Raw genomic sequence first — 12,913 nt, 5'->3', positions numbered from 1 at the left:
CTTTGATCTGGGCTTTCCTTTGAAGTGACCCTTAGATCCAGAATTATTTCTCCTTTTGGCATGAGAGGAGAAAGCAGTGGGGTTGCCTTTGCTTGAAGGCATTTCTTGCTCCACCATCCTTGTCTCTTCTTGAATGCATCTCGCCATCAATTCTTCAAATCCTGGAATTCGATCATTGTTGAGAAGAGTGGTTCTAAATACATACCATTTGGATGGGAGCCCTCCAAGGGTAGTGATAGTTAGTTCCCTGTCAGAAATGACTTCTCCAATTGATAGGAGATCATTCTTGATCTCAGTGATCCTTAAGAATTAGGATTGAATATCCTTGTCCTTGCCTTCTTAATATCCTTCAACTTATTTTTGAGGAACAAAACTTGATTTGCATCACTAACTTTAAACAAGCTTACCAGTCTATCGTAGATCTCCTTAGAAGTGTTCAACTTAGAAATGTAGGCCACCAGAAGCTTGTCAATTGAGTCCCAAATGATCTTCTTTACTTTGACTTCACCCTTGGTGTACTTGTTCTTTGTAGATGCCGATGCATTTGATGGAGGCTCCGTAATTCTGCTCCTCACATAGTCCAACACTTCTTGCTCTTCCAATGTTAGATCAAGGGACATCTTCCATCCGTGATAGTCAGACTTCTCACGGAGCTTGTTTTCGACCGGGAAGTGTGACGAGGAACCCATGAAGCCTTTTTGACTTTGCCAACTGTCTTTGGTGATTGCTCTTCCACTCTTGCTTGGGCTTTGTCTTCACCTCAGCTCTGATACCATGTTAAATTATGGTATGTTCTATGCTTAAGAGCAATTTACTTCAAATCTTCTTATTAGCCCAATATCAATTTCCAGTATAACAATCACATCAACATGATAGTAAAATGCAGATAGAACATAAATGTAAACAATAGAAGACAAGCCAAGACAAGAGACACAAGATGTGGCACCAACCAAGGACAAACCCCAATGCGGGGAAACCCTTTGATCAATTCTTCTATATTCTTCAATAATTCAGCATAGAGAGAGAGAGATAGTACAATATCACAAATCTGTGATTTACAACAGCAACAATGTAATTCTGATCAGCAAGGTCAAAGCTGGTCAAACAGCTCCAAAAGACCTCAAGACAACCTAGGAGAACTCGACCTCCAACAACAGTAGATAGCAACCCAAAACAATCAATGCAAGGAGGTCAAAACAACAGTCAATGCTACAACAATACTGCAGTCAGCCCTAACCAGTCAACGTTGTCCCAAACATGTCCTCCAACAGGTCAACGTAGGTTGTCCAGCAATGCGGCTAGCCTAGGAGAGGCTGCCCAACCCAAGAACGCAGTCACCTTCCTCTTTGCTGGTCAAACACATGCATAATATACCCCTGCTGCTCCACAGTCAGACCTAGGTCAACGTTGTCCCAAAACTGGCCTGCGTCCTTCCTTCTCTCCCACGTGAGTGTCTTCCTCCTATGCATACGACTAGGAGAGAGAGGAATGAGATGGTGAGATGAGTGTGCTAATGCCTTAAGGTCTCCTCTACTTACATGCCACGTTGAGGTTTAGCTGGGGGTGTGCAACACTATTTTACTTGCTGGCCGACCTTGACAAATTGTCAAGAAATACAAATAAATTCATATCTCCACGAATACATGTCAGAATTGGAAGATCATTAGATTAATCCTACACCTCTTGACGAGAGGAATCCAAGAAAAATATCAGCTGCCATAAATAAGATGACCCACATGGAGTTTGGCCCTAGTTGCCAATTTTAACAATTGATCACTTGGACAAAACGCCCCATTGCTTTGAGACCCATTTAGAGTAGTTTTCATGAGCTCATCATCATCTGTCTTCTCTTCGACATTTGCTAACTAGTCCTTGACAAGTCTGATTCTGGTGAGGTAGCTGGCTACGCGTTCTCCCTTGTTCATTCTGGTGTTTCTTAGCTTCTCTCTGAGGATCAACTTTCTGTTTACACTAGCATTGTTGATAATAATGGCGATATTTGAAAATATCGCAATATTTTCGGCAAAACGATATATTGCCAAGAAAATATCGTGATATTTTCAAAATATCGGCAAAATATTGCGATATTTTGAAAATATCGACAAAATATTGCCATATTTGAAAATATCGGCTATGTTTAAAAATCTGAACAAAAAAGAAGAAGAAGAAGAAGAAAGATTTGTTTTGCTTGCCGATATTTGCCGATATTTTCCCGATATTTTCGCTGATATTGCTGATAAGATGTTTTCTGGACCCTCGCCGATATTTTGCCGATACCGATATTATCAACACTGGTATTTATTAATATTATTTAGTATTTTTTGAGAAATTTACTAGTATTTCATTTCTCAGTTCTTTCTATGTTCACTTTTAGTTTAGTATTCTATGGCTATTTTAGACTTCAACATAATGTCAATGTCAGTGTCATATGATGAATTGATTTTTTATCGTTTTTGAAAATTTGATGTGCATTGCATAATTTCAATTGTCAAATGATGAATTTATTAATTTAATTTAGATGTGCCTTGCATCATGCCAAATGATGAATTTAGAAGGAACATTGCATAATGTCAAATGATGGATTCAATTTAGTAATTTACTTTTAGATTTACATTGCAGAAATTTCAAATGATAATAGTCTAATATGTAGTGATGATCATATTTAGTTTTTAGATGTACATTTCATAATTATTAAGATTTTCTATTTAGTTATTGACATATTTTTGGGATTTTGTTTTTTGTTTTGTTTTGTTTTTTGGTTTGTTTTGTTTTGTTTTTTGTTTTTTGTTTTTTTTTGTTATATTAAATGTTTAATAATTTATAATTTTATAATTTTTATGGCTATGATGTCCCCCCGTTTCCCTGAAAAATCCGTAAAATTTGGGGTTGTTTATATACGCCCCCCTTGTGCGTATCCCCGCTCACGCGTTTCCCCGTCCCGGAAACTCGATGGAACATTGCTGAAGTATGAGATGAGCTTGTTGCAATAGGGGAGAAATTGTGAGACTCAAAATTGCAAGGACGACTTTGAACGGGTTCATAGAGCGGTGGGGTACCCTCATTAAGGGAGTCGTGGCATGGGAAAATCTCCCAAGTTGGGATAGGTTGTGGGATGACTTCACCTAGGGGGAGACTCACGAGGGAGGCTCTATGTGGAAACCAACTAAAAGCTGAAGTTGATGAGGAGATTGTTGCTCTTTCAGGTCATGCAAGAAAGGGGAAGGGGACTGCCAAATTGAATATTATGCGAGGCAGTGTCCAAACAAAAGAAAGACAAAGGGAAAGCACAAGTTGCAACATCAGTAGAGATTGAAGAGTTTGCAACAAAATTTGAGGAGTTCTCATTAGTGGTTGCTTGTCTTTTTGGCACTAGTGTTAGAAGTGCCCGATTTGTGGACAGTGATGCATGGTTCGTGGATAGTGGAGCATCTTGCCATATGACGAGAATGAGGGAAGTGTTCCTTAGTGTTTCAGAGACAGATTTAGACATGCATGTGAAAGTTGGTATGAGTACCATACATGCAGTGAAAGGGGTTGGAACAATGTTATTCTAGCTAGAATCAGGAGGATCTCTGGAGGTGGCAGAGGTGTTATATGTCCCAGAGCTGAAGATGAACTTGCTCTCAGTCTCAGCTCTGGAGGACGAAGGGTATGATGTTGTGTTTTAGAAAGGACAAGTATTCATATGTTTAGAGGGAGCTACCTAGGGCACAACAATAAGGCTTGGTGTTGGGAAGGGTAAGTTGTTTTTCTTGCAAGGCTAACCTGTAGGTAGATCCAAAGGGATATTGGATCAAGGATCAATGTTAGTGACAAAGATTGGGAAAAAGGCTCTGAAGATTGAGTTGAGTTCCCAGACTTAGTTTTCTAATCTGGAAGATGGGCAGGAGGCCTCTTCTAGATTTGTCAGAACCAGTTGGTACGAGCTAACATTGATGGATGTTAAGGAGCAGCCTCATAGGAGCATGGTTTGGAGAAACAGGTCTTCAATCCAGATTCCAAAGCAGGTAGTAGGGAAGTCTTCTAGTTCAGAGGGAGTAGCTACAACAACAAATGATGTGGTGGGGATTGGAGATAGTTGCAAGTGGAGATTCTTATAGAAGTACCTCCCTTGCAAAGAGGGAGTGTTGATTTTTGTAGCTCAAGTAGGTATTTCTGCATAGCCCTTGTGTCTAGGCGTGCAAGAAGTCATTCTCCATAGAACACTTGCTCTAGTGTGAGCAAGTTGCTAATGTAAATTAGCCTAAGTCTTACTTAGGAAAAAACACATATTAGTATGTTGGCCTATTGAGCTAAAAGAAACTTGGGAAAAGTAAAGTAATTTGCTTTAGTAAGTTTTAATCTTAGCCATTAATCTCAACCAAGGAGAGATCTAATCTTGGTCATTAATTAGTTTGATATTAGGGTTAGGGTTAGGGATTTAGCACAATGTAAATTTATAAGAGCAAAGTCGAGGAGAGGAGAAGGACACACTACAACAATGCAAGATTGAGAGTGAAATCTTAGTGAGTGGTGTGCTGGGTCTGAGGGAGTGCAGAGAGGCTCGCGATCTAGATCTGCAAGGTCGAGCACCAATCTAGGGTAGATCTACTGGATCAGATCCAAGTTAGTTGTATTCTGTATTTTCTCAGGTGGGCCATTATCCAAGCCTCAAGGACGGGAGCCAATGTAAGTTTGTATTTTTTTTAATGAAAAATCTTGTTGGGCAGAAATATATTTGTGTCATTGTGAATGAGATCGGTTATTTAAATTTGCTTCTGCTGAATTTGTTAATAACCTAGCGATGTGTTTATTCAGTAGATCGGTTGATCCAAATTGGATCCTTAAACATTTCCATGACTGTTTCAAATTATGTCAGGCTTCAAAATCTTATGAATACGAGCTTATCAGAAATGACCTCTGGACAATGGCAATTGTGGCCAGCACGGAACAACGAGGACCCTCGGTCAAAGAACGCTGACCGTTGGCCCATGGAGACCGCGCATGGACGCAAATTGGCAATCGGAAGCCCAGATCCAGAAACAAAGGCAGTTTCTTTGTGCGCAGGGAAAAACCCTCAGGGAAGGAAAGCCCAGAGTGCTCGGTCACGAGGAAAACAGGAAAACCATGCGGAAATCGTCAAAAGGCGGGTCCTGTGCCCAAAACTGGCAGGATATCGCATGCACTTCGAGCGGTAAGCGGGTTTGGCCGTGTTCAGCGCGATGCCATCACTGGGCGACACATGTTCAGCGGATGAGAGAGAAAAACCGCTTACATCGTGTGAGTAACGGTTGAGAAACTTACCCTCACGATATAGACGGAGACCGTAGGATCTAAAGGCTCCAGATCAACTGCGGAGAATCAACCTGATGGATGATCGGATTTGACGGGGAAATAGACTGAGGCACATAAAGAGTTGAGGTTCGACATGACCGATGAGCTGGCAGAAGAATCAGTTTCGCGGGCAAATCCTGGAGTAACAGAAATAACGACCGTTCAAAGAAAACTGACACTCAGTTCATAAGGCGAAAAATGGCCATCTCTTTGTGCAGCATTACACAACGATGATGACATAGAGCAGGGGAATTTCAGTGGACAGAAGTAGGCGATCTAGAGAGCTGGGAAGAGGAAACGAACAGTCAGGGAGCAGATGGGCTTTAAGCCACGAACAGACAGAGCAGAGAAGAACAAAAGTAGAGAAAGAAGCGAATTGCAGAGAACAGAGAAGCCGAGCTGACTTGTAGAGCAAAGGCAACATCGAGCAGACAGAGACAGAGAGAGTCTGAGAGTCTGTGAACTCCAGAGAAGGCTTGAGAGGTTCAAGCAACTCCTCTGTGTGTACCTGTCCAGTATTGAGTACCAAATTGGGCTCATACCATTGAGACCAGTTGAGGTCGGGATTCAGTAAGGGGGAGTCTGTGTACTCTAGAGGCTTGGGGGATCCAAGTACCACCCTACTGATCATCATCTGTTAAGTGAGACTCAAATTGAGCTCCTTATTGTAAAATCTCTGCTTTAAGACACAATAGAAAAGGCCACCACTGAAGCTGGACCAGGAGACGTAGCCCAGGAGGATTGGGTGAACTCCTTATTAAATTTGTTGTGTTCTGTATTTGCTTACTGTGTTTCTCTTACTGTTTCAAGTGTCTGTGTATTTCGCAATCTTATTGATCTGTTGCTTAAAATAACATAGACACACCCCAGCACATGAGTTTGTAATACCTTCATTAATTAACTGAGATCATTCACGAGTGATTTTCAGATCATCGGTTTTCTGCTAGGAATTAAATATCGGGTGCTAGGTTTGCAGAAATCTAACAAAACAAGGATGCTAGAGTTTGATGGATAAGTAAACCTTGTTTAGAAACCAATTACCTTTTAGAATTTTTTGGGCATCCTCTTCACATTCAAAAGTAAACCCGAGCTAGTCTTTAGTGAGAAAATGAAATATTGGGCCATACCCTAGAATAGGAGCCCACTCCAGTTGAGGACATTTATTCAAATGCGTCATGGAAACTCACTCTATGTCCAACAAATTTTCCTACTCGAGTCTTCCTTGCTAGCAATCAAATTTGCTCCTCTTGAATGTCTTCAACAACAACTAGAGAAATACCACCTTTGATATAATCACCTTCTGCTGCTTCTTCCTTTTCTGATCCACTGCGTGAATAACCCCACCACCCTGCAGGTATTGCAACTGCAAATTTGCATTGTTGAACCTTAACCATGGATCCTTTTGGTCTGGCACAACTTCACATCCAACTTGCTCCTCCCAATGACTGGATAGTTCTGTGGATCATTCCACTGACAGCCCCATTACTCCTTACCTATGGTTGCATTGACTATACGTACAAGAACACAACCACCCTTTTCTATCATGGTCATTGGGGAAGAGCCTGAAGGGCCATCTGCTTGCTAACTAGACCTTGCCTACAGTACAGGGCTTCTGTGAAGCACAGATATGTTAGGTGAAGGTCTATTGATTGCATCCCTGTTATCCAAATTTTTGGTAGGTATAAAGAGTTCGGGCTCCTAACCCAACCCAACCCCCCCTCCCCCAAACAAAACCCCAGACCTAGAGACCTGTTGACCCATAGGAGACAGAAATTTCCTCTTCCAAGACCATATCATTGGAGTAATCAACCAATTGAAGCATAGAATCTGTAGAAACAGATCTGCATAGAAACCCGTATGCCCTAACTGGTTTCCAACATGTTAAGACTACTCAGAATTTTTGGTATATTACAACCAAATACCCATAGATTTTGTTCATTTCCGCTTCAGTGCCAAGTCTCTTCACCAAACTTCCCTCTTCCTACATCAACTATAAACCAGGTGTACTCATGACTTTTTGTTTGTAACTAGGGCATGCATGAATTTCTGAATTTTAGTTGTTCAGAACTCAAATTTTTCATAAGATCACTTCTCTTATAATGTTTTTCTTCAACTATTTGGTCTCCGATGAGAACAAAAAAATGCTAATCAGATTCAAGTCTCAACAGACATTTCTGAGCAAATTTTACATGTTTGTGCCTTTCAGTGGCTTCCTTTACTAGTTTTATATTTCTACTTGGAATTGTGTACTCACGACACATGCAGTTCCTCACTCCCTCAGCAAAAGAACCAGTGATCCCTGCTGCAAATCCCTTGATTTACAGATTTGTTCTGGTGTTTTTCCACTATGGTTGCACTGGTGGCATTTCAAATATATATTTGGGGAAGTCTTGCATGAGATTGAACCACAGTTCTCTTCCCAGAAATTATGCGAATCATATTGGAAATGGCACATGAAACTACAAACCCTGGCACTTCTTTTGACATTGGTGGCAGAGAGAATGGTGTGCAGAAGACGCTTTCTGCAAAACCTAGAGCAGAAAACCCTAGCCATGTCCATCGTGAGGTGAGAAATCCATTGGTCAATGTTTTACCATAACTTGCAAGGCTACTTTTCTCTCTAGAGATGGCAGATAACGTGCTTCCTTTCACTCACTTCTTTTGAACACTTTGCCCATATTCTTTCTTGTGTTCAGTGAGTACCATAACCTATGACTTGTCTTTCAGCCTCGCCCATGTGTTTTTCTTTTTATCTGTGAAGATTCTTCAATTTCTTTTAATAGTTTGAAGCTTTGAAACAAACCATTGATTTATGTTTTACTATGTGGATACAAGTGTCAATAAGTTTATGTCTAGTTATTTTTATTGTTTTTTTAATCTAATTATCAAGGGCTTTGAAAATATTTTAAGATATGTCTATTTGCTGTCATCTATCTATTTATCAGTTGGGCATTGCTTCTTCTGATACAGTTTCATTTTCTTGTAGGCCGGATGATCTTAGAGGCCCATTTGGGGAGTTTGGGCCTATTAAAGACATTTATCTCCTCAGAGACTTTTATACAGGGTAAGTTTAAATCACGGGTTATTGTTCTCTATCGCATGATTCCCAGTTTATAATTTTTTGTTCTCTATCGCACGATTTCCAGTTTGTAATAGAGGATGACACTCACTAAGATGGTATATATTTATTAAATTTATAGTGGACTCAACATCGAGTTTCTTAATATTCTGCTAGAAATTCAAGTCTATGCTATATGACTTGAAGCCATATTAGTTCACGTGATTAAAGTCTGTTAACCAGTCAATGTATATTGCTCTGTTGCATATACTATGGAGCATTTGGGATTATACAACTGGTTATGTGTTGGTATAAATTCTTAGTTCATTTTGGCAGTTTGATGGTTTTTTATTTAAGTGAAGCATTAGCAAGCAATGATGTGCAGTCTTTTGGGATAAAACTATAAACTTCCTCTACATGTGTGTTTAACAAGTTGGGTATCTGGAAAGTTGTAGAACAAGGCTTATCTTCTAGTTTCATTCAAGAGAAGACTGTTGAATGAAGATAATTTGTGGTGAGAAAAAAAGAATATAGAATAGAAGAGAAGCTAAGAGGAGATTTGGACCAAAGTTGAAGTCTGGATCATGTAACTGATTTGGTGTTCCATAATAACCTTTTTGAAGGTTAGCATCCAAGAGTTTGTGCACCCAGTCTCACCAGACTCTTTTAGTGCGTGTGTGCTATACTTTTGGTGGAGAATTTGAAGGGATCTCAGGGCTCTACAAGTCACTCTATGAAATCTGTTAAAATATGGTAATTTTATTTTAGCTCGTCTCTGTAAATTGATTTTTTGCTTTTTCTTCTGCAGAGAGCATCGTTGTGTAGGTTTTGTGCAGTATTTTAGTCCTGAAGATGCAGCAGAAGCAAAATATCACATGGACAGACAAATTCTTCTTGGACGAGAGATTGCTGTCATATTTGCTGGAAGGAGTAGGAAAAAGCTAGAGGAAATGCAGGGTAGGCAGAGGTAAGAGTCAATAATTGTCCTAATAATTACAGATTCCTCCTTTGTTCAGGCTGGTTGTATAAACATCTGCTATAAAATGATATATTGCGCTCTCTGATAAGGTTTTGATTTCTTGGATTAACAGAGGTGGGCTTGGATATGGCCGCTATCATTCCCCATATTATGGTAAACCTCTGGAAATGCACCATATTGATTACATTGTTAATGCGTATATCCTCTTGAACTGTATTCTATTATGAATAAATTATACTCATGATCTATCAAGTTGTTGGGTTGAAACAATACTTCTGGTTTGCAGAAAGATCTGAGTCTCGATACTATTCTTGTTCTCACTCATCTTTTTGTTCTTGGTCTTCACTAAGGAGGCACTATTCCAGGTAGAATTTAAGTAGTAGAAGTTACCGTGACTGTGTTGCATATGGGACAATGTTTACAAAGTCAGAGAGACTAATTATGGGGTCTTTTTTCAAAAGCCTTGAGCCGTTTCTTTTTGTGCTAAAGAAATTATTTGCAATGGTTATTTATTGTTTTGTTGGTCTTGCAGATCATGTTCTCCATATGCAAGGAGGTATCATGATTACTCCGATATTAACTCCTCTGTATCTAGGTTCCACAGTCCAAGAGGATCACATTCTCCATATGAGAGGAAGTATGGTGAGTACTCTTATATTTTCTCCTCTGAATCTAGGTCCCCCAGTCCAAGAGGATCACATTCTCCATTTGAGAGGAGGTATCATGAGTGCTCCTATATTTACTCCTCTGTATCTAGGTCCCCCAGTCTAAGAGGATTGCATTCTCCATATGGGAGGAGGTATTGTCAGTGCACCTATATTTGCTCCTCTGTATCTAGGTCCCCCAGTCCAAGAGGATCTTCCTGGTGCTGTTCATTGCCAAGGAGTAGGTTGCCATCTTTCAGCAGGTCATACTTTCAATCGTCAGAGAGTTATGGAAGATATGCCTCTAGGTCCCCCAGTCCAAGAGGATATTCAAGGTCCTGTTTATTACCAACGAATTGGGTGCCATCTTTCAGCAGGTCTTACTCTCAGTTATCAGATAGGTATGGAAGATATGTCTCTAGTTCTACCAATCAAAGAGGATCTTCAAGGTCCTGTTCATTGCCAAGGAACAGGGTGCCATCTTTCAGCAGGTTGCATTCTCAGTCATCAGATAGGCATGGAAGATATGCCTCTAGGTCTGTCAATCCAAGAGGATCATCCGGGTCCTGTTCATTACCGAGCAACAGGGTGCCATTTTTCAGCAGGTTGTACTCTCAGTCATCAGATAGGTATGGAAGATATGCCTCTAGGTCCACCAGTCCGAGAAGATCTTCAAGGTACTGTTCATTGCGAAGGAACAGGGTGCCATCTTTCAGCAGGTTGTTCTCTCAGTCATCAGATAGGTATGGAAGATATGCCTCTCGGTCCCCCAGTCCACGAGGATCTTCAGGGTCCTACTCATTGCCAAGGAGCAGATCTTTCAGCAGGTTGTACTCTCAGTCATCAGATAGGCATGGAAGATATGCCTATAGGTCCCCCAGTCCAAGAGTATCTTCAAGGCCTTGCTCATTGCCATGGAGCAGGTTGCCATCTTTCAGCAGGCCATACTTTCAGTCATCATCCCCCAGTCCAAGAGGATCTTCAAGGCCCTGCTCATTGCCAAGGAGCAGGTCTCCATCTTTCAGCAGATCATACTCTCAGTCATCAGACAGGTATGGAAGCTATGCATCTAGGCCCCCCAGCCCAAGAGGATTTTCAAGGCCCTGCTCATTACCAAGGAGCAGGTCGCCATCTTTCAGCAGGTCATACTCTCAGTCATCGGACAGGTATGGAAGATATGCCTGTAGGTTCCCCAGTCCAAGAGGATCTTCAAGGCCCTGCTCATTGCCAAGGAGCAGGTTTCCATCTTTCAGCAGGTTGTACTCTCAGTCATCAGACAGGTATGGAAGATATGCCTCTAGGTCCCCCAGTCCAAGAGGATCTTCAAGGCCCTGCTCATTTCCAAGGAACAGGTCGACATCTTTCAGCAGGTCGTACTCTCAGTCATCAGACAGGTATGGAAGATATGCCTCTAGGTTGCCCAGTCCAAGAGGATCTTCAAGGCCCTGCTCATTGCCAAGGAGGACGTTACCATCTTTCAGCAGGTCATACTCTCAGTCATCAGACAGGTATGGAAGATATGTCTCTAGGTCACCCAGTCCAAGAGGATCTTCAAGGCCCTGCTCATTGTCAAGGCGCAGGTCGCCATCTTTCAGTAGGTCGTACTCTCAGTCATCAGACAGGTATGGAAGATATGCCTCTAGGTCCCCCAGTCCAAGAGGATCTTCAAGGCCTTCCTCATTGCCAAGGAGCAGGTCACCATCTTTCAGCAGGTCGCACTTGCAGTCATCAGATATGTATGGAAGATATGCCTCTAGGTCTGCCAGTCCAAGAGGATCTTCAAGGTCCTCCTCATTGCCAAGGAGCAGGTCACTATCTTTCAGTAGTTCGTACTCTCTGTCATCAGATAGGTATGGAAGATATGCCTCTAGGTCCCCCAGACCAAGAGGAGTTTGAAGGTCCTTCTCATTGCTAAGGAGCAGGTCACCATCTTTCAGCAGGTAGTACTCTCAGTCATCAGAACGGTGTGAAAGATATGCCTCTTCTTCCTTGAGATACTGGGAATGATGAAGGCATATGCTTTTGGTGTTGTGTCATCTTATATTTCAGGTGGTGCACTTGTGATTCTTTAGTTGCTGCTGATGTATCTTATTGAATTTTCATATTGCTTGATTCTTGTGGGCACTGAATATCCTCTCAATTGGTGAGTGTTCAAAATGTGTTCCTGTCAAGATCTGGCAAGTTCACTTGTGCAACTATGCTTTCCTCACCTTTCTGGATTCTTGATTTTGCTGGTCACTCTCCTACTCATTGTAGGAGAAGGGAAAATATGGATATGGGAAGAAAATATGCGATTTATTCACAGCTCCTGGATTTTTGGTTCAATCCGTGACATTTATATTTCTTGTTCATAAATCTGTAATGAATCTAATGATTAGTGTTGGTTCAACTAATACTTAAGTGCAACATTTGCACTTTCTGCACATTTTCTCATTTCTAATTTTTAATATTGAGTTGCACATTTTGTTAATAGTCAAATCGACACTCTACAAATAGTTTCTGAAGCAGTTGTGATTTCAAGTTAGCCTCTGTTGTTGAAATTGCTGCAAACGGGTCGCATCCTATTTTATTAATAACAATTAGCAAAAGAGATACCATGTCTCTTCAATGTAACCGGATATATTGAAAATGTACAATGGTTTTAGAGGGCTGACCATTCTAGTTATTTGTAATTTGGTAGTTTTTCATTTATACATTTTTTTTCATGTGATAATCCCTCAATATGATAAATACGTTCAGGTTGTGTTTTAGTGGATCCCAGTTTTAGACTTGCAAGCATTATGTACATTAATATAATATGTAGGGATAAAGCCATGTTCATAATGTAAGTGTTTTGTTTAAAGATAAAAAATTAAAATTAATAATTATACATTGTTGTTTGGATAATTACATTATATAGATTTTCGTGGCACTTTGTCA

General features: G+C 40.7%; 2 protein-coding genes across 3 annotated transcripts in view; both read left to right on the top strand.

The window, feature by feature from the left end:
* Window positions 1–10,246, top strand: part of LOC149195671 (serine/arginine-rich SC35-like splicing factor SCL33) — a 110,467-nt gene extending 100,221 nt beyond the window's left edge. Inside the window, exons 3-6 of one of the 2 annotated variants that reach the window (XM_089405401.1) lie at window positions 8,300–8,377; window positions 9,180–9,338; window positions 9,463–9,503; window positions 9,883–10,246. In XM_089405401.1, coding sequence (XP_089261527.1) covers window positions 8,300–8,377; window positions 9,180–9,338; window positions 9,463–9,503; window positions 9,883–10,121 — 517 coding nt within the window. In that variant the 3' untranslated portion in view covers window positions 10,122–10,246. Of the gene's footprint in view, window positions 1–8,299; window positions 8,378–9,179; window positions 9,339–9,462; window positions 9,504–9,636 lie in introns of both variants that reach the window. The other variant, XM_089405402.1, reaches the window with a different exon arrangement.
* LOC149195670 (uncharacterized) lies at window positions 10,140–12,203 on the top strand. Its single transcript, XM_089405400.1, has one exon. It carries the CDS (start codon window positions 10,140–10,142, stop codon window positions 11,907–11,909), a length of 1,770 nt encoding a protein of 589 aa, XP_089261526.1. The 3' UTR covers window positions 11,910–12,203.
* The last annotated feature ends 710 nt before the right edge of the window (window positions 12,204–12,913 follow it).

This window comes from Pinus tabuliformis, chromosome 2_2 (assembly GCF_031772625.1).
Source record: "Pinus tabuliformis cultivar Carrire ecotype Pingquan chromosome 2_2, CPIR1, whole genome shotgun sequence".
In the NCBI taxonomy this organism is placed as follows: Eukaryota; Viridiplantae; Streptophyta; class Pinopsida; order Pinales; family Pinaceae; genus Pinus; species Pinus tabuliformis.
Note: the sequence above shows the minus strand (reverse complement) of the source record. Positions and strands in the feature narration are given on the sequence as shown.

Excerpts from the sequence above, each read along its gene's own strand:
- LOC149195670 (XM_089405400.1), top strand. The coding sequence starts at position 10,140 with ATGGGAGGAGGTATTGTCAGTGCACCTATATTTGCTCCTCTGTATCTA.